Here is a 22,026-nt window from a genome sequence, read left to right on the forward strand (position 1 = left end):
TTTCACTATATAGGCACAGGTCATCTTTGGTAGTTTTATAAACACTACGTAAGTCACTTTTTCTTTTTACATTTCTTTGCCACTGACATCTTCATTGCTACTCCGGACTGACACACAAGTAGTTTTATTTTTCTGCAGGAAAAAAGTAAAAAGTATTGTGACATTTTCAGGACAAAAGAAAAATAACAACAACTTAGCTTTGTGGTGGAAAAGGTAGTAGACAGTTTATAGAGGCAACCTGCAGGCTGAGAGGGAGAGAGTAAAATAACCACTAATGTGGGGTGGGCAGACAGAACATGATGTGTATGCGTTATTATCAGTGTGTGTCTCGTCTCAGCGTCTGTGTGGCCTGACCTTGGGCTTTTTGCAGTGTCCTCCTGCAGCGGCATCCCAGCCAGCTGTAAAATAAAATGGAAGACGGCAAGCACACAGTAAATCAGAAAGAGCTTGGCCACTGTGCACTGTATGTGTTTAAGAGTCCCACACTGCAGTAAAAGGGCCATAGCAATTGCAACAGGGGTAGGGTGAGCAGTCCAGTGTAAGAGATATGGAGCATGTCCTGACCCTCTCCTTTGCTGTGATGAAATATCAGAATTGACAAGTTACTAATTAGGTGCACTTAGTTTCCTTTTTTCTGGTTTCTTTGTTTATGTTTTTCTGCCTTTCTTTCTTTTTCCCTTTTGCTACTTTTCACAGTTCTACTTTAGAAAGAACTGTGTAGTGACAATCAAGCTTTTCTTCTTTTTATCATGTAGAACTTCTCCAGGCCAGCAGGGGACAGTGTTACTTGACATGTACATTGATATGCTTGAACAAATATCTATGCACTGTTAATTAAAGAACAAACATTCCCCTCTTTGTTCTCTTATTTGTTGTTGACTTTGTTCACATACAAGTTTTAGCCTATTTCGCATTATTAATTTGACTGAACTGCCCTGCCTACATTGGCAGAAAACACACAAACACCGAGTGGCCTATAACTTCAAATGACTTGATTGTTCTACTTTCTTCACTAAGTACTCTAGTATATGGGTCACATGTTTTGGAAGGTGGAGATAGAGGGGGTGTGGGAATTGGCACATCTTTTTTTGAACATTTTGCCCATTTCCATTTCAGGAGTCACCTCCAAACCCTAATTAACAGGGAAAGCCATCAAATCAAACTTTACCAATCCCAAAGGTGCTGTCGGCAGGCAACTGGCACAGACACTCCTAATGCCACTCTCTCCTGCCACCTTTCCCTCCACTGTTAACTCAATCACCAGTGTGTGTGCATGTATGTATGGGCTGGGACGACTACACCGGGCTGAGTTCAGTGCAGCCGGCTTGCTGCTACTACTATGAAGGGCAAAGATCTGGAGATACCAAACCCTCGGTGGGTTAATCACCCGCGTGTACTTGTCTTCTTATGCTGCTAATTTACAGTATATGTGTCTGCAGTAGCACGTTTGTGTTCTCATGCAGTTGGTGTTTGTGGCTGCGCGTCAGAGCGCGTTTGTATGCATGCGTGCGCGTCAGAGGCGACAAGCGAGTGTTAGATGTCAGCCGAGGTGAGGGACTGTGGAATATGGAGAGCAGTAGAGTGGTGCTCTGTGTGACACCAGTCCTGTAGACAAGGGTTAAGCAGGGAATAGGGAATAGTCCTGAGGTAATAGCATGGGGGTGGAGGGTTGATGAAGGGTGAACAAAGGTGATGCTGTGTTTCACAGACACGACACCCTGATATGCTTTGTTGGTTCATTTGATAGGAGCATGTGAGTGAAGGAGTGTGCCCTCAAGGGAAATTTAATAGCAGTCAACATCAGCCTTTATGCTATGGAAGTAAAAAAAATAGGGTACACAAGGCTTTGAGAGCAGAATACTTCAACGGCGTACTGGCATAGCTTGGGATGTGTGAGTGGGAAAGTATCTATCTCTTACTCTCTAACCAATAGGACCTAGCTATTCATGTCTAGCCTTTATTTCACTTTCACATCATTCAGCCCATTTCTAAATATGAAAGCCTTTGCACACAAGTAGTAAGGGCACTCGTCATTATATGGGGAGACTCCAGGGTCTCTCTTGTCAGTGTCTCATCCACTCTTTTTTTCTTCTATTAGATTCATATCTGATATTTAGCCATGTAGCCACACTGTGCTCTCTTTTCTCCAGGTCTAGACAGAAACCAAAGGCTGTGTCTACCTCACACTACAGACTACAGAGGTGACGTATTCCCATGTGTGAAGCACTATTCTGAGAACCAGACAGAAACTGACAGGCTCTGAACTTCAAAATTCAGTGTCAGGGGCCCAATGGCATCTAGAAAAGGGTAGCTGGCGAACACTTGACCTTCCATTAATTATCTCCCATGCATAACCACTTGTTAATTACTGAAAGAGCCAAAATGGTTTCCAATGCTAGTTTGTTAAAGGTCACTTACCACTGGGTAATGAACAGCCTCAGTCGCTCTCAAGTTCACTGGTCTGCTGGTCTAGTAGACCATCACGGGCTAAAGATGTACAATGTTGTCATGTAGATGCTGCCTTTGAGTGAGAGGAGGAGGTTGGTACTTTGTCTTTCAACTCTCGTAACTATTGTGAGAATTGTCTGTCAGTTAAAGTCAGTCATTGACTTGAATATGAATTCCCCTCAGACAGCCTATTCAACATTCATGCCAAATACTATGGTGTTAAAAGAGGAATGAATGTAAGCCCATGCACGTGAGAGATGCCAATTAATAACCTTGTGGTTTATAACTTTATTACACACACACACACACACACACCTACACACACACCTACACACACACACACACACACACACACACACACACACACACACACACACACACACACACACACACACACACATGTACACGTACACCTCCCTCATCTCATTAGCCTCTGTCCCCACTGTCTTTATCTTTTCCACCTAGTCTGCATAAGGAGAATATATACATTCTTTGTAGTGACAGTATTATCAGGCAGGGTCATCTTTCTTGCCTTTTCCACACAGTGTAACGATAAGGACGTGTGTTATTTTAAAGAACCTGTTCAAAGAGAGGAGCGATAATACAGCGATAAAGTGATTAAACAGAAAAGGTTTTATATGATGCACATTAACAGTTTTGTCCCCTTTCTTGTCTCAGGAATGATTACCTTTAAGTCTCTGTCCCGCTCTTTATTGCAGCTTATGAAAGCATTTAACTGGCAGCCTAGCAACTGGAAGTGAACTTTCGAGGCTTCTTTATGTATTTCAGTTTATTCTGAAATGTTTTCCCAGCAGTGTTTTTCAGTCAGCTGTTTTGCTTTGCGTCTGGGTTGGACTTTTTTTGTCCTTCCATTTTTGTGGGTCCATTAGTCGCATGAGTATCGCACAGTGATATTAAAATTTAAATTACAGTATGAACTCAAGCACAAAGGTCTGATCCCATATTGTGCTAACTCTCCAACTGATCCATCTCATGCCTGTCTTGGCTTTGTGTACCGCACATTTGATTGTTGGTTAGGAAAATGTGCTGGCTTCAACCTTGCAGGGGTCTGTAACCTTTCAGAGAGGTAAACATCAGAGGTATGCAATCTCAGCTGATGTTTAGTGGTACATTCGCACCTCTTGCATTCTCCACCTCTTTTTCCGCTCTCCTCCTCTACCCCTTTTTTAATAGCTCCTGGTATTGTCTTGGTCCTTGCTGACAACAAAGGGGATAAATGCAATGCCTACTGTAAGTCCCTGTGGTTAGGCCTTGGACATGACACGTGTCAGCCTATGATAAATTGGCTGTGTCTGTTCAATTTCAAATGCAAAGCTCTAGAGATAGAGAGAGAGAAAGAGAGAGGAAGAGAAAAGAACATGATGGAGAATGTGGTGAGAGTGAGTGAGAATGAGGGAGAGAGAGATGCCGGCATATTTCTGGCACAGGGAAAGAAGGATGCCTCAGATGCTGGATGTTAGTGTGTGGGGTACAGATAAGGCATTGCACAAGTTTGAGAGCGGGATGCCCACGTCTCGGGCATTGGGAGGTGAAATCTTGGCAGCAGGACAGGTGCTAGACAGTGGAGGAGGAGGTGGAGGAGGCGGGAGGGAGAAAGAGAAACAAGAAATGAAAGATGAGAGAGCTTTTTTCCACAATGCTGATGAATCACTTTTCGCGAATGTATCCACAAGCAGTACTAATAAATTTGCGTCACGCAAGTCTGCCCACTTTGCCTTTACACTGTGGCGCTACTTTTAATAATGTCTGTCTGTCTTTTGTAGGGTGATTAGGGATATACAGTGAACTGTATGGGATACAGTGATTTGAAAGTGAAACAAAAAAGCGTAGAAAAAAAAATGCAGTGCTTCCAGGAGATGCCTGGCTAATAATCTGCCTGTGCTAATCAGTGCAGCTGGGCCGGGAGAGTTGGCGCTCTGACACCAGGCAGCCACGCAGAGTGTTGGGGAAGAGGCGAGGATACGAGCCAAATCCAGCTTGTATCTCCCAAGCGGAGCTTCACAGGAGGGGGAGCACTGGGTGAAGAGAGGAGAAAGCGGCTTCTATACTTTGGGATGCCTGCCTGCTTTTCTGCTTGATGCCTCCATGGGAAAAGAGGAAAGGATGGCACTTTTTGTTAACAATTGGCCTGTGAGGTGACAAAGCCGATATTATGGTAATGTCAGTCTAATCACAGAGAGAAGAGAGAGATTCAGTGCGTTCAGAAAGTATTCAGACTCCTTCACTCTGATTTTTTAAACTACTGTATACACCTAATACACCATAATGAAAAACATTAAGAGGACATTCTTGTAAATTAATTAATAAAAAGTGATGAATATAAAAATAAATTAGCAGTGAGTCCATCTGTAGTGAAGATCTGTAGACATGACGTGGAAAAGCACGTGTCTATTTAAAGAGACCCCGAGGAGTTTGCTTTTGGTTTTAAAAGAGTCTCATATTAATGTGGATGAATCTACGCTACCCACACATGTTAATGGGTCCATTTTCGATAAATATATCGTTTTGTCTTTATGGTTATTTTGATATTATTATTTAGTGGTCGACTTGCCCAGTATTTACTTTCGGTTTCCCGGGCAGCCCGGTGGGTCATGGGAATAACGCCGCCTGGATCGCCATTTATAGTCGGAACTACGACGGTATGATCGTCTTCGAACCTCCGACTTTCACTCTTGATCAATGAAAACATTCTTGGCAAATGTTTTCGCTTCCGTCCGTCTTGCGCTGGTCCAAGAATTTCACCATGCGTACGGAGGCTTATGGGAAATGTAGCGTGAAAACACTTCGCTTTCCAAAACTCATAGTCCCTTTAAGACACAGCTCGTCCTCACAGCTGACAGTGTATATCAGAACAAGAACCAAGCCATGATGCCTGAAGAACTCAGAGAAAGGATTGTACTGAAACATAAATCTCGGGAAGGCAACAAAAAAAATGGTTGCATTGAAGGTCCCCAATAGCACAGTGGCCTTGGTAATAAATGACCAAGAACCTGATGATCCAAATAGATCATAAGTGGAGTTGGGAGAATTTTACATAAAAAGAACCGTCACTGTTGCACTCCCATTGATCTGGGCTTCATGACAAAGTGACAGACAGTAGAATCCTCAGTACAAGATGAATGGAAGAATCTTGGAGTTTGCACATAAACACAAACAAGATTTTCTGTTCTGATGATTGAGCTGTTTGGCCTCAGTGCCACATGCCCGTGGTGAGGCTTGGCGATGGCGGTGTCATACTGTGTTGGTGTTTTTTAGCACCAGGTAAAGGGAATCTGGTCAGAGTTGAGGGACTCAGGACTTGGCTGAGAGTGATAATGACCTGAAGACAACCCAGAGATGGTTAGGGAACAACTGCCTACAGTATGAGTCATTGAGTCACTCAGACAGAGTCCTGAATTCAGTCCAATCAAACATCTTTAGAGAGAGGGTGAGAGAATTGAGGGGGGCCTCTACTCTTTTTTTAAGGAAGTTAGAAAAAACTGGTTTGTCTACTTTATTTTTACTTTGTGAATGCACTGTATTCCTTGCACATCCTTGGCAGAGAAGCAGCACAGACTAGGAGCAGGTTTTCCACTGCGTGCCCCTTTCCTATGCCACCCCCCAGGCCTCTGTCTTTAAAGGCAATCTCTCTAGGATGGCACTTTGCTCCTGTTGCAGAAGTGGATCTTAAATGGTGCGATGTATTGTGGAAATAGGATGTTTTTTTATTTTTTATTAGCACAATAAGTTGATTTCCCTTGGCATTTAAAGCAACCTGGCAACTTGGCACTGTTCTCTCTGCTGTTTTTTATGACTACCCCCACAAAGCAGCTCATTTTAGCTGTTTCTCTGTCTTCCTTTTCTTCCAAACATTCCTCTGATTTGTCTCCCTGCCTCCCCCAGCAATCTTGATGCTCCATAATATGTAGCATGAGACTCCCCGCCTGTACATGTCGTTTTGACCTTTAAATGTCATTTGCAGGTGTGTTGAGGCGGCTCGGTGCTAATGCACAAATTTGATAAGAAGTTTATCTATCCAGAATCCAAGAAGTCTCTAAGAAAGGGACAGTGGTGGGTCTGATGACTTCCTAGCCAAACTGACCTTGCAGGGAAAAGTCTTGATATTGTAAACGTCTGCTGACTGTTGAAAGAAAAGCAGAAAGGGGTAAAGAAGGCAAAAAGGGGAACAGAAGGAAAGGTCCAAGGCATGCAAGACCCTGACTGTGCTGAGCAAGGAACTGTTTTTTTCCCTGTGATCTATCCACGGCTGAACTCTCTGACACCTCATCTGCCGTGCTGACGAGACATCGGCGTGCCTTAATTGAAGTGGGTTTGTCTCGTCCCTGCTCTCCCATGATCCTCTTCTCTATGGGTCAGTGAGAGGTGGGGGGAACCCCCTTGAGTACACGGCATTGGTGGGATTGCTATTTGCCTCCTACCGCCCCACTGAGAGGATGTTAGATTGAAGTTATTTTATGCTTGGCTTACCTCTCTCTTCCACTCTTCTGCATCGTATCTTCTTCTCTCTGCTCTTTCTGTCTTTTTTTCTCTCTGCCCTAACGCTCCCCCGATCCCACCATTCTTAAAACCTCTCATGCAGCAAGAAGGGAGGAAGGCATCCGTTACAGTGTGAAACTACTGTGATTTTATGGAGGTCCTGCAGTTGAATAGATATACTTTTCCCAGGGGAGCTCAATTCTATTTGAAATGGCTATCATTTCTTTGTCTCAAAATGCACTGAATGTGTTTTCAGAATGGGAAAGTATGTGAGGGTGTGGAGAGGTGCCATTTTTGGCTTACTTTGTTAAGAATACACTTAGCAGAGTAACCACAGTGACCTGCCGACAGCCTGTTGTATAGTTTGGTGTGACGACTGAGGCATTTATATTGTTTTAGGATTGTTGTTCTCCAGTTATTGATCACGTTTGGCTCAAACACAGTGCTTACAAGAAAGTTTTTGTTGTTAAGACTATATGGTAAGCAATAGCAAACGTTCTTAGCGTGTCTTATATTTCTGTGTGTGGTGTCCTGTGTGACTGTGGCGCTTTATGTTCGTGTGCCTGTGTTTGTGTTCTGGAGTCAAGCCTGTTTGTAGCTCTAAGTGTTGTGCGCATTAGGGGGATGAGGGTAATGATGTGCGAGGCAGTTGTGTTTTGTGCCAGGGCGACCCTGCGGCTCACACCCCATTCCCAGCCCAATGTGTTTCTGATTCTCTCCATCCCTCATCACCAGTCAGCTTCTTCTGACAGCAACCACATACATATGAAGTTAACCCACAAGCACGTGCGCATGAACATACATTTGAGGCTCATGTATGCTGTGTATATACTCACATTCATACATATGCAGTAAACACAAAACATGCACACACACCACACCTCACGCGCAGTCACGTCAAAGTGCACATATTTACAGCCACATCAAGATATGCGTACACACACATTTAATTTTTTCTTTTTTTTAGCTACACATTGGAATCATCACTCCATCCAGTCACCTCTTCTTTTTTTTTCACATGCAAGCATAGAGCTGTACTCAACCTCATTCCAAGGGTGAAATGATAAGGTCATTGCATAAGTAGAAGTGAGCCTTGATTCACCATTTGGAGATGCAAACATGTGGGTAGACTCAAATTCACCCATATAGACGTATTCCCAAAAACCTGTCAGAAACATGCTTCTGCATATTGATTCCTCTGTTGTGTGATTAGAAAGATGTTTGATATTCCCTGTATTTCCCACCTACCACTGTGGGGGTCTGGCTGGGACACAAAGGCAAATATATGACAAAACCTTCTTCAGCACTGCTTACCTTTATGGTTCACTGCAGTAATTGGCCCAGGGTGAACGTACCCGCTCGACACTGGCAGTAATGTATTTGAGAAGATATTGAAAAAGCTGATGAGGGAGACACAAGATGTGTTGTAGAATACAAAAGTTAATAATGGTGGGGATTTTGACGAATGGACCTGTAAATGTATAGTGATACCGGTCTAAATTGCATTCTTTTGCGCCGTTTTTTTTGGTGTTTTTAATTTATACTTGCTCTCATTGACTATGCAAGATGCTTGTGCCATAGAAGAGAACAATTCACTTTGTGTGGAGGATAATGCATGCAGAAGAAGTGCTGTTGTGCCGTGTGTATATATAAATGTCCATGGAGATCAGACAACAGCATGAAACCTTCCAATACTGTCATCACACAGGCACACAGTCTAAAAAAGTCATGGTCTCAACACTCATACAATGTGCTCTTGAGCACATACATATTGTTTTATTGCTACATACATCACCCCCACACTGAAACATCTGAAAAGAGAACATGATCTATACCAAAAAACATTAATCATCATTCATTGTATGTTAATAAATTCAGAATTTCTCCATTTACCATGCGGACGTCCACGTGTGCTGGAAATGCAACCTTTCCAGAGCTCATAAATCACACACACTGAGTCATCTGACAAAGTACCCCAAACACAGGCTGAGGCGCTGCGATCCCTAGGGCACAAACACACGCCATCTAATGTGGCGGATTCAGAGCGGGGACCAGAGCTTTGTGATGCGTCTTGCTGATGCTCTGCTGCCAACCCTTACCAACTGGGGTTGGGATTGTGGGATGCCTGTGGCCTCCTCTGCCGTGGTTTCGGGTTGTCTGTGTGTCTCTTGTGCTAGTTTCCCTGTGTCTCCTTCCTCACTGCCTCTGGGGTTTGAGGCCACGTGCAAACAACAACACTTATACCCAGAGGGCTGGTTAGTGCTGTGTAGCCTACTGTGGGGACCCCCGGTCTTTGCCTTATTGGACAGATTTCACCATTGGAAAGGGAGATAGATGTGAGTAATGGTAATTGCAACACTTTCAGTTGCCTGGTTATGTGAAATGATGGAGTCTTGGTAAAATTTTTACAATCCTACACCAAAAACAAAATCAAAGAAGATAACTGGGAGTGCAAGAGTGATTACCTGAGTATAAGTGTTACTTTTTGCATCTTTATTTATATTAGCTGTCTGTGCTGTAATGTTTGTCAACCAAAAACCTCAAATGTAACAATGAATCTAAATCTATGCTTTAAAACTGCAGATAAATACATTTAGCTTTCTTTGACACCATTAAAAAAAAGTAGTGCAGATGATTTTATTCAGTCTGTGCTCTCCTCCATCTGCCACAAATTGGTCTAATCTGGCAGTTCAGAGAGATTACAAAAGCGAGAAGGAAATCTGGGCTGATACAAAAGCTTTTCCTTTCCATACCACGGCATAGATGAAGAGAAAAGATTTATCTTCTACCAACTTCAGAATCCAGTAATAATGGGTGCTATTCAGGTGTAAGGCTGATATTTGTGCACCTACATGACAGATTAAATTATTTTTAGCTCTGGGGACTGGATCCCCATTGTTTCCTTGTTAGACAGAATAATCATGTCTCTTTACCTTTTTAGCAAAATGGTCACATGATCTCTGTGCTGTATACACTTGCTTTATGCTTCAGATTAAAAGATTAAATGCTTTGTGATTAGGAAAAAGACACAAACAGCAGCCCAATGAAAACCATGATGCCGTCAAAAAAGGTTTGAGTCTTTGCTACAGTTGTGTTGTATACATTATGGAGGAGACCCTCTGTAGTGTGATTAGGAGGATAATGCCATCCCATGTTAATGACCACAGTGTTTGCACTGCGCAGAATGAGTGCCCTCTGATATGCAAAGCACTTCTGGTAGGAGTGAAGAGTTTTCTGTATGTATGAAAATCCAGTGAAAATAGAGATGCTAGTCTGTGCAGTATAGAACAGACAGCATTATTTATCCGCTTTTCTCCCTTTCTCTGATTTTCCTCCCTTTCCCCCCCTGTTGGGTCTCTGGATCCTTTCCCATCTCTCCTCTGTTGCCCGGGCCTATCCCTGGCTCCCCGGAGACTGGAGGACGAGTGGTTATTTCTGACTCTGGAAAATGGTCGTGACTAATTGATTCGACATCTGATGGAACGTGTGTAACGTCTTCTTTTCCCCCATTGCTCCAGCCTTGCCGCTTGCTCAGATGAGCAGGAACCATTAATGTATTGTGCATATATTTATGTACTATACGGCTGTGTTTGATATGAGAAATGTGTTTGTGCCAGCACTGTCTGTGTTCCTTTGTAAACCCCACGTAGTGTTGTCCCTCATAATCTAAATTATTACTGGACTGTTTGATGTTATCCTTAGAGAAAATAAATTCTGTATACCAATGCATTCCCATTGGTCTCATAAAAATGGATTATATGGCTAACACTCAAAATACTCCCACTTATTGTATCTGTTAGATCGCTTTGTATTGTTTTTACATGTTTTTGAGATGTTGCACCACATAAACACAATTGATCCCAGAGGTGCTTTACAGTAGGAATGCATCTAATTCACCTACTGAAGTTTAGTCTTCTCTCTGTTTCTCTGTTTCTCCTCTCCCCACTGTCTTCATCTGCTCTGGTCCTCTGTCTTTGTCTTTGTGGTGCCGTTTTTGGGTAACGTCCAGAGACCTAATGAGGCAGTTCTGATGGGCCAAGTCCCACAGGATTTGAAGCTGCAGCAGGCCACTGTTGATGGCCACTCCAAAGTACCTAATTGATCTAATCATTTAGCCGATTGGTCAAAGTAATCAGTCCCTGGTGGGCACACAAGGGATGAGCAAAGATAAGTGTTTGGCGGCTGCAGGACGCTCTCCTGTCTCTGTCAACTATAGGATGGTAAGTAGGTAGGTTTGTTACACTGTGTGTGTGTGTGTGTATGTGTGTGTATGTGTGTGTGTGAGAGAGAGCAGGTTTGCAGTGAGATCCCTGATTATGTACTGTGTGTCTACCCAAGTCACCGGAGTGTCGCTCATTTAAAGTACTTTAGCCAATAAAAAGTTTATGGTAACTTTAGTTTTCTTCGCTCATCCAAAGTTTCTGTTTATGAGATAAATTTTTCATGAAGTCTTGATACCTAGAGTATAGTATTCTCATTCAGGCTCATATGGAGTAGATAATGTTTTGCATGTAAATTTAATGAACACTGCAAAGTATATTTCAAAGAAGAACTCTTCATTTACATCTTTAAAGGTCTGCAAAGCAAGGCGCAATTGAACTTCCTTTATGAGGAAGACACATTCAGTATATCGTCTGGATGTGGAGAAGGCCACAAGGGAATGATCAAGTGTGCATCCCATCGACCCGCATCCTCTTCCCCATTACCCTGACATTTCATCCCTACATTTAATTCCAGGCCTTTCTAAAGAGCAGGTAATAGTGCAGAGGGGTACAGGGACCCAGAATTAAGCAGTTTTACACCGAAGGGTAATTTGGTGTGATAAATGTGCCGTCGCTGGTAACTAATAATACATATTTTAAGTAGCAGCGGCGCGGCTCCGTGGCCCAGTAAAGGTAGCATCATTATTAATGTGGGAGTCGCTGCGTGTTTTAGTCAGGGTTACGGCACCAAGGTCAGAGCTACGTTTCACTGAATTAAAAGCCATTTTGAGCTATGGCACTCCTAATCAACTCGGACCTAAAGGTGCATAGCTCAGTTATAATGAGGCACCAATGAATTTAAATAAACAGCAAGATCTAGTGATTTATAAAGGCAATGTGCTATCCTTATAGCTCGTTAGCCATGACGGATACTCTTTATTCTCTGGGCCTCTTTACCCACAGGACCCTGAGCTTTTAACCAAGTAATGTCTGCCTCCATTGTCAGCGGATACGCATTCGGAGCAGGACACTTATCCTCGTCATTATGAAAAGTGGAGACACAATACAAGAATAATGGTAATGTATGCCATCCAAATAGGTGATTTTTCTCCTCCCCTCCCCACGTTTTTCGCCGATGTAAAAACTACCCCAGAGTTTTAGGCCCATGAATTCATCATCATATTTTCACAAAGAGTTTTTCATATATCCTGAAAGGAAGCATAATCCTTGATAGTGGAAATGTTTTGCATTTAAAGGGGTGCTTTTGGTTGGGGAATTGATGTGATGTTTGGGGAGGGGCTGTAGATAGAGAAAGGAAAGTTTAGTTTTTAGAGTGATCACTTCTATAAATTATAATATTTTCATGAGCGAAAAGAGTCAGTGGCTTATTTCAACTACTTTACTTTGAAATGATAGAAACTTCCGCCGTCGATGCGCCACCATTAATATGATGATCAGGAACGTTCTAGAATAATGATGTTTGATACTTAGACTTTCCATTCCCCATATTTTAGGAATTAATTCTGAGGCAGTCCCCTGTCTGTTAGCGAGGGTATCTTTTCTCTCTTTTTCTTTTCAAATATTGATCTGGCCCATTGCAATTACAAGTATTGCTTCTGTTTCTGTATTTCTTAATCTAATGATCCTGGGAGGATAGTTAGTACTTCAGCTGAGGCCAAACGGGGCAGTGAGGCGTGTACATGTAGCCACCGCCTCTGGCCGCCCCCTGCCGCTCCTGTTGGGGCATGCCAGGGCATTAGCCACTTCATCAGGTTCTTTGTTGCCCGCCTCTCTTTTGTGTTGCCCTTGAAGGACGTTGCAAGCAAAGCCATGGCTACAGACCTCTCTTTTCATCTTGATACGGCTTATTCAGGGGACTTTTTTAAGAAATCAGTGGCTTGGGACGGACCCCCCCGCCCCAACACTTTTTATACTGGATGTATTCCCCTTCACTGATTCCACCTCAAACAGCTAACCTCATGTAAAAAAATACTTCCTTTTAAAAGATTACTTTTAGTATAAGAACTACTACAAGGTAAAGACTAGTATCCTATCCAGTATATGTGTGCATGAGCAAGTACCCTGTCCCATCATCCACTGCATTTTTTTTACGTGGCAATACCTGAGGCCATTCTCAATTCAAATTGACAATCAAATATTTTCATTTTCCAAAGGACAAAAGTGTTGACTCACCTCCAAAATACACTTGTTTGATTTCCCATGTGAACATAGTACACAGTGACACCCATAGCTTTCACCATTCAGAGACTCACTCACTCAGCCTCTCACTGCGCTCTGCATTTCAAAGTAATTTTCACTCCTGACACCACAGCTCTGCCTACCTGCCAATTTCTGTCTCAGTTCCTGAATGGGTGATTTGTAAAGCCATGTTCACCTCAACACTCAGAAGATTTACTCTGGAGTGAGCTTGCCAGGTGTTTGAGCTGTCAGTTTGCTGTGTGTTCAAAAACTTGCTGAGGGGAAAGTAATAGCCATACTCAGCCAGTTGACTCATCCAACTGTGTTGCTGCTGGAGTTATGGTGGAACATGTATGGTAATTGCAAGTGATTTCAGACTTTCAACAACAAAAACTGGTATATAAAAATGATATATTTGACATGTACCTGCACATGCTAAAAAAAAAAAAAATCTAACCTTTTCCATCACATTGTCCCTCCCGTGGGACAATTTGGCCGTAATTTAAGGTGTGTTTTGTTCTGTATTAGACCAACTGTCACAGACTTATACACACTAAGTCTTCCGATTCTATCTATGGAAAACAATTTTAGGAGTATCAGTGCAACAGCTGTTGACACAAAAGTTGTCCAGACATGTGGCGCTGGCTTTGGGCCATTTCTGCCTGCAGTGGTTCAACTGTCCTCTTCCTGCAGGAGTCTGCAGTCAGGGAGGGTTGTTAAGGTTGTTAATGTGGTGACACCTCGTTCGAACTCGACTCACCAACCTAATCCCATCTCATCCCATCTCCTTAGCTTTCACATCTCTCCAGGTTTAGTGTTTGTTTTGACATTTTCAACTTATTTGGCATCATATTTCTCACTCTCCTGCTTGTTCTATTCCCCACTGATGCAGTTACTCTCCACACCTCATGTCGTTTTCAAGTAGTTTTATTGTTTTATGTCAACGCTAAAGGTACTACAGGCCTTAGATCCTCTCTTTTATTCCACAGAAACATGACAAAAAGAATTGTGCAAACAATTCCACCATGTTTGCATGATCATCTTTTTCAGATCTTCTGAATTCGATTAATTTGATAAATCTTTGGGGCTCTGTCTTCAGTTATTACTGTAGTGATTAAATTACTGATATCTTTAAATGTTACATGACTGACTTAAAAGGAATCGGTGTGATCTGGGTATACAGTATAGGCGTTCTTTTAGCACATTTACGTATTCTGTGGCCTTCTCAACTCATGTTTTTGATTCCATTACACATCTTCCAGCATTTTCTTTCTCAGGTTATGCTCCCTCCTTCCTCACTACCGTGGTTTATAAACAAGCTGTAGTTTGTTTTTGGGGCTTGAGGTCGCTGATTTGTCTGCCTCTCCCCGTAGGTCATTGAGGTCACCATGGCCCCGGAAGCATCAAGCTTCGAAAATGAGAAGCCCCGCTCAGCTCTCCCGCTGGCGACTGGGAGCACCCATTGCCCGCTCCCGCCCTGATGATTAATGCCACCCCCGTCCAGCCACAAACCTTTCTGCCTCAGATAATGCCAGGCAGCAAGCGCGGCTGACACTTTTAATGTATAATTAAGTAGAAAAAGTCAGCACTGGCTATGCAAATTTTTTAAAATGATAAATGACGCTGTACAGCAGCAGGGATTGATTTGGTGTAAATGAAACTAATTAAGGAAATGTCAAACATAATTAATAAAACAGGTTTAAGCTGCAAAACATTGTCAATTGAATGAATGAGGAGGCATTGGCTCCCATTGTTCAGGCTTTATTTAGGTCTTGTGTTTAGCTTGTTCCCTGCTCCAGAATGCTCTCTCCCCTCCTCACTCCCTCCACCACCAATTCCCTGAGAGGGGGAAAATAAATTTGCTTGTCTCTCCGCTGACTGTAGAAATTAATTGCTGAAATCTTGTCCCATCCAAGTGTTACATTCACACGCAGGACATTAACATAACTAATTTGAAAGAGCTCAAATGACTGCATAATGGAGCTCCGTCACCATGCATGACAGTCGCTGGTCATACCAAATTAGCTTGGTTTTATAATTGAAAATTTTCCCCCCCTTTCTAATTTTTACACCATTTCCCTCCTTTTTCTTCATCTACTTTTTCTCTTCCTCCTTGCTCCTCTTCCTTCCATGGTATCTTTTCTTTCTGTTCCGTTTTCCTGATAGGAACAAAGGTTTTATAATTTACAAAAAGAGTGCTTGACCTATAATTAGAGAAGAGGAGTGAGGGGAGAGGAGGGGGAGTGCCAAGTGGTGGTGGCAGAGTCAGATCCTTAGTCCTGGTAATGATGCTGGAGACCTTGTGGCCCCCGGGGAGGCAGAAGAATAATGGGATGGGCTATTTTTATGGGGGAGCAAAGCAATGGGCTACCAGCCGCTGGGATGCTGGTGCCTGGGTTTGGTGCAGAGCAGCAGGGGCTAGCAGGGGGCTAGTGGGGGTGAAAGGAGGGTGAACACTCAACCTGTCAGACTGCCAGCTCTCAGCCCTGCCCATCAGTTCTGTACGTCAGCCTGATGCACCGCTTCCGGCCTCCATGCCCCCACACCAGCCGCTGCCCTTGCCGCAGAAAGAGAGAGGGAATAGGGTGGGTGGGTGGTTGGATGAGTAGTTTGGAGGGGGATAAAAACATCTGCCACTCTGAAGGTAACAGAGGACTCAGATTTGCATGGTGAGGGGGGTGTCACAGTGAATAGATGCATCTGGATACTCGGATGAATACAAATTACTAGCCATATATATAAACTACAAAGCCCCTAGTTTTTTTACTTTGTTTGACCGTCCTTGAAATGAAACTACATTCGAATCAGTGTAAAGAGACTGATAAACTAACCAAAACACTCTGATCATCGAAAGTTTGGAGCAGTCAACTAGAGTTCTCCATCTCACCCCTTTTGGACTTTTGCAATCTGAATGAAAAACTGTGAATTCTATTATTATTGTGTACTCTTTGACCCAAGCCTGGTGCTAACGCAGATATTCTTAATAATGTGCTTGTGTGCAGAGTGTTGCTGCAGACCTACGGCTGCCAATATTTTTGTGTTTTGGTTATACACACTCTAAGCGTTGCTATTTATCATACTCCCACATAACAATTCTCAAGAGTTAAAGGAGCAAAAGAAAACAAAAACAAGGAAACAAAAAGTGCGAGAACAAAAGAAAACAAAAAAATACGAAACAAGAAAATAAAACTCTGGAACAGTCACAGTCTTAATTCCCATTGCATTTTCATTCTCATCTTTATTTCATTATTCCAATGAGGACTCTTATGCTTGTAAAAGTAAACTTAAATCCTGGACTCCTGTACTGTTTTTGTGTTCTTTATGCATGACAGTAACAGCTCTAGAGTAACCACAGCCCACAGTCAGCAGCCACTGAGCTGAGCTGATTTTTACAGCAATTCTCTGTGCTCTGCTGCTGTATTTAAGGATTTGTGTTTAAAAGCCTGGTCTTTTAATGGATGTCCTTTCATTAAACTATTTTTGTTTCTTATTATTTCTGGGCCCAGAGAAACTGTACATAGACTGGTAATTATCAGTAGTTCAAAATGAGTGTGGTCTTTCCAGTGAGCTATACGTTCTGAGCTGAGCTCAAGGATATAATTTCATATGAATTATTACCATATGCATTTCTCCAGGAGCACTTAAAAGCCTATAACATACCCGTGTATTAGAAGTTGTGTTTCTTTCTGGCGGCCAAGCTGGAGCTGAAGTTACAGTCTCCTGTGTTTATTGCGTGGTCTTGTTATGTAGTAAAGAGAATCAGCGCTGTCTGTGTCTACATTGTACTGTCCATACCAACATTCACACACATATGCTTTGTTACTATATGAACAGTTTAAATAATGTTGGAGTGCTGCGTGGTATCAAAAATAATTACATCAATACATGATCACACAAGGTAATGTAAGTACTGTAGTGACTCAGACGTGAAAAAAAGTCCTCCTATGCCTATGAAAGATTTTGAAATATGTACAATATGACATGACTTTTACAATTGCATTTTAAAATTCCAAGTTAAATCACACTCACTGATGAAAAATCAATAACATCTAAATGACTAAAGTCTTGTATTATTGTCCCTGTGACAACAGCATCATCTAGTATAAATCCTGGGAAACATACTGTACAGTACCACTCATAAAAGCTAGTAACCTGTTTTGCACATTTTCCCTAAAGTTTCCAAGTGGCATTTCACCTTTTATGTTATTTTGTATCACACATTCTGCCGCAACTCTTTAATATAACCCAACCCTTAAAATGCCAAGGGTCACGAGTCAAACATATGCAGCACGGATTACAATTTATTACCCAACATTTGCCTGATAATTTTTCTCTTTTGACAAGCTTAGGTAAATCATATAGCCTACTCTATAATGTATGAGAACTCTGCTGGCTTGATGAGTAAAGTCCGTTGCTATTGGCTGTTACCCCTGTGGTGTTTGAGTTCCCATAAGACCAATAAGGCTCGTCTGTGTTCCAGCATGACTGGAGTCAGTGCAGGAACAGGTAGAGGTCCAGGTATTTATAGAAACCATATGCAAATGGTTCAGTGCCATGTTGGATTGTTAGTGCAGAGAGGTGACAGTTAAATACATGTACATAGAAGGAGAAATATGTAGGCTTCTCTCTCTCTCTTTTGAGACAAGTCTAATCAGATAGGATGGCCTCCTCTCCTCATTTCATTTGAATACATTCAGCTTGGACTCAGACTAAGGAAGTGTCCCTCCCCTCCCTTGTATATTATCCCTTCCCGCTGAAGGCTCATTATTTTACAGCAGGGTGTGTGAGAGGTGGCCCCAGTCTCTGAACTCTCTGTCGAGGCTGTATTAATCAAACTTCACACAGCGGGGAAGGGTCCACCCACTGACACGGCACCGCTCACTCTACACTTGAGGACAAAAGAGAAAATGCACAACTTGAGTTATTACTGTGAAACATCGACAGCTTTCCAAGATTACCACTTGCATTTACAGCAATATTTACCCATTTAAGTCCACATGTCTTACGTTAACATTTTTCTTCTCTTTCATTTCTCCACAGTGGACAACAAGATTTTTGCGTGGGGAAATGGCACCAGTGGACAGTAAGTAAATTATAGAAGCACAAAGGTCTACAGTAAAGTGGCATGTCAACACATCTTATTCCCACAGTTTTTTGTGTAAAAACACTGTTCACATGGCGAAGGCATAATGACATGCAGGTAACTGTAAAAGTTAAGTTATCTTTGGTTAGTTTTGTAGTAGTCATTCACTTCCTTATTGTCTTCTAACAATAAACTACCCTATACAGCTGTATCCAAAACCACCAAATAGAGTGAAGACAAATAGACAAACATAGTTAGACACAAACAGTTGTTTTCCTCCTGATGAGCCTCCTTGTTAAAACGTCTCCAGCCAGGAGCCCGTCTGGCTGTAATGACATCTTAGGACCTGGGGGCTGCAGTGATTCAGTGGCCCTCACGTACTCCAACAGTAGCACAGCGGACCTTAGAGAAATACATAAAAGAAACAAAGGCATCACTTCTCACTCTCTCATCATTTCCCATTGTCCCTCATTCTCCTTATCTCGCTCTCCATTTCCCTGTCTCGTTCTCTCTCTCCTCTCATGATGCTTTGACCCCTCTAAGCAGGTCGGGGCTCTCTAGTGGGGCGCTTATAGTTGGAGGAGCCTATAGTTGGAGCTCCACAACACCCACTTGCAGAGCAAAGGGTGAGCATCTCTGTTACACAACTGGCACTCTGATATCTGAAAACTCCTCAGCTCTCCTGTGTGTCTCACTGGAGGCGAGAGAGGAGGAGAGTACAAGGGAGCTGTGTAAATTTAAACTGGCAAACTTTCTGATGGAAATAGCAGTGACCCCAGAGTGGTCTTGTCTTGAGTTGAAGCATTGTTGTAATCAATACAGGCTCTCGTGGGGACAGCGGGCGAAGACCTTTCGTTCCCCGTTTGTGGAAATAATGGAGAAGACCGTTTGTTATTTTTCCCAGACATGCCGCAAACTAGTAGATATGGCCGGGGCATTGCAGGTTATGACGCTGGCTCAGGGAAACAAATACAAAGAGGAGCATTTTATCAAGAAGCAAACAGCAGAGCTCTGTTTGAAGCTGCTGGGAGCTCACAGGTCACAGGGGTGCTGGGGCTACATTTGACCAGCTCATCTTGAAACGGGGTCTTGGATGTTCTTTGTTCACTCACACTAGGGACACAGACAGAAACACAACGCTCAGCTATGCAGGTCTACGTAAAGTCATTTGTACAGCTACAAATTGAGTTTGGTTCAGTTATTATTTTTCCCCTGGAACGTAAAACTGACCTCACTGAAATATGCCTGTTAGACATGCTGTGTGTATTATGTAAAGACAACATACCTGAGGACAACATCACACCATTGCTGTTATGGTAAAATAAAAGTTATATACTGAAATTTCATGTTTTCCTGTTCTTAAATGAAAACAAAGTATTGATACCTAGACACTGACAAGTTGGAACATGGACATGAAATCTTCAGTACAATCTTCTGTACATGTGTGCACTATTGTTATGCTACATCAGACGAACAAAAAAAGCTAATGTTTAGAGAGGAGAATTCAACAGTCTCCCCCTAAGATCTTAGTTTGTCTTATTCATGACAGTAGAAACTTTCAAAATGAATTTTCTGTTTGTGTTTTCTAGGCTTGGAGATGGAGAGAGAGCTGTAAAGAACCAGATTGTGGAGGTGAAGTTACCACAAGAAGAAAGTGATTGGGATGCGGATGTTGCCAATATAGTTGGGGTGGCCTGTGGAAGCCGACACTGCTTCATACGGACTGAAAGTGGACAGGCCTATGGGTTTGGGAATAACTTCTACGCCCAGCTGGGCTATGACTTCCAGAGGGCTGACTTCAAAGAGCATCAGGTATGGCAATTATAGTCTATCTACAGTAACAATCAAATCAAAGCTACATACACGATTAACACTGGCACCTTCTGAATATCCATTCATGACACACACAACATAAAACACACAAAAATGTTCACTCATTAAACCCAAGTGATTTTATAATGCCCCCTTAAAACATCTACATAATCTCTAAAGTATAATATCATTAGTTTTTAATTAATTGTTGTGAGAAAGAGAGAGAGAGAGGGTCTGATGGAGGCAGGCGTGTGATGAATACCTCAAGGGTCTGGATGGCTCTTTGGTGGTTGTCTCTCTCTATCTCTGTCCTTACATGGCTTACCATACAGTAGCATGCTGCTGAACCATACAAATCCTAAATTAAGTGCTGTGGAATTGAAATTGGCTCTCTTGTGAAGTGCTCCACTTGCATTGGAGCTTAATTTTGCCTACTCATATCATTTGATTCAGTCCCTCAGTCCCTCTTTCGCTCGCTGCAGCCCATCACTCCCTCTTCCTTCTCATGCAAAATAAGCCCATTTACTGCAATGTGACAGCATCTAGGTGAATGATTGCCACTCAACTCTTGATATATGGGTATGCGCCGTTGTTCACATGTGTACTGGATATATTACATCTCAGACAGATTTTCCCAGTCTCTTGCAGTTACATTAGTGCATTGTTATACATTAAGTCTTTCAGTTTTTGACTCCCACATATTGTAATGGATGGATTAAAAAAGAGGAAGAGTATTCCTGTCCACTCTCTCTCGGTTGGCCTAAATATCATTATCTGTTTTCATTTGAGTCTCCTGTGCTGAAGTCAGTATAGCCTACTCTTAAAGGGGTATTTCAACATTTTGGGAAATTCACCATCATCCCTATAGTTTTAGGGGTAGGTTCATTACCTTTAACTGTCGGTGCGAGCTGTTTTGAGATTGGCTGGGTAGACGTGAGCTTTGCACGGCACGCTGTATTTCCAGGCTTTCCAGGCTTCCAGGCTCGTCAAACTCATCAAATACTAGGGATGGGTACCGAAATTCGGTACTTTTTTGGTACCGACCGAATTCCCACCAAAGTACCGAGTATCGATTCACATAAAGTCAATCGGTACCACATTTCGGTACCTGAACGCACCTTCGTCGTGCGTCAGTGAGAGTGCAGTCTGCATGAGCCCCGCACACTCGCGCCCGCCCCCCTTCTCTCTCTCTCACTCTCTCTGAAATGAGACGCGGAGAAGCGGTAGCGCCAGCCCGTCGTTTTAAATCACTACCTGAAAAACAGCCGTCCGTCATTTAACAATGACGAACGGACTGTTGTGACAATCCGTACCGAAGAGGTCCGTCATGTCCTCGTCACGTAATGAGAGCACATGTAAACGAGGATGAAGTCTCCCCCTCTCCTCTCTTCAAAACGTGAAGTCCACATGTTGCAGAGTTTGCACCGCAGTTTCTGTTTTTTTTTTTTTCACAAAGTTTCACACAGAGCTTTCTGATGGCTGTAGGAGTCTCTCCATGTTTCTCCTTTTCCCACAGTAAAAACGGACATTTTTTCAGACAAGACTATAGTCTCATAAACTTTTTTTTTTTTCTTTTTTTTCGATACCGTATCAAATGCGAAAGGTACCCATCCCTATCAAATACACAACCCAACAACTCCAAAACGCTCTCATGGACAAGTTGTGACCTGCACATTCACCACGCTATGAAATAATAAGTTGTTTTCGAGGTAAATGCGTAGCCGTAACTACATTCCCAACAAGGCTGCTCGACAGAGTGACTTCAAAAGTAGAGTATTTGCTTCA

At 42.6% G+C, this 22,026-nt stretch overlaps 1 protein-coding gene across 1 annotated transcript in view; it reads left to right on the forward strand.

Moving 5' to 3' along the window:
* The window catches only part of LOC146981653 (E3 ubiquitin-protein ligase HERC2-like), a 301,808-nt gene that overhangs the window by 34,393 nt on the left and 245,389 nt on the right, over window positions 1-22,026 (forward strand). The window contains exons 3-4 of the mRNA XM_085787083.1: window positions 18,387-18,429; window positions 20,019-20,241. Of these exons, the coding sequence (XP_085643209.1) occupies window positions 18,387-18,429; window positions 20,019-20,241 (266 nt within the window). The remainder of the gene's footprint in view (window positions 1-18,386; window positions 18,430-20,018; window positions 20,242-22,026) is intronic.

Source organism: Trachurus japonicus, chromosome 9 (assembly GCF_045865225.1).
Source record: "Trachurus japonicus isolate A0001 chromosome 9, Traja_1.0".
NCBI lineage: Eukaryota > Metazoa > Chordata > Actinopteri > Carangiformes > Carangidae > Trachurus > Trachurus japonicus.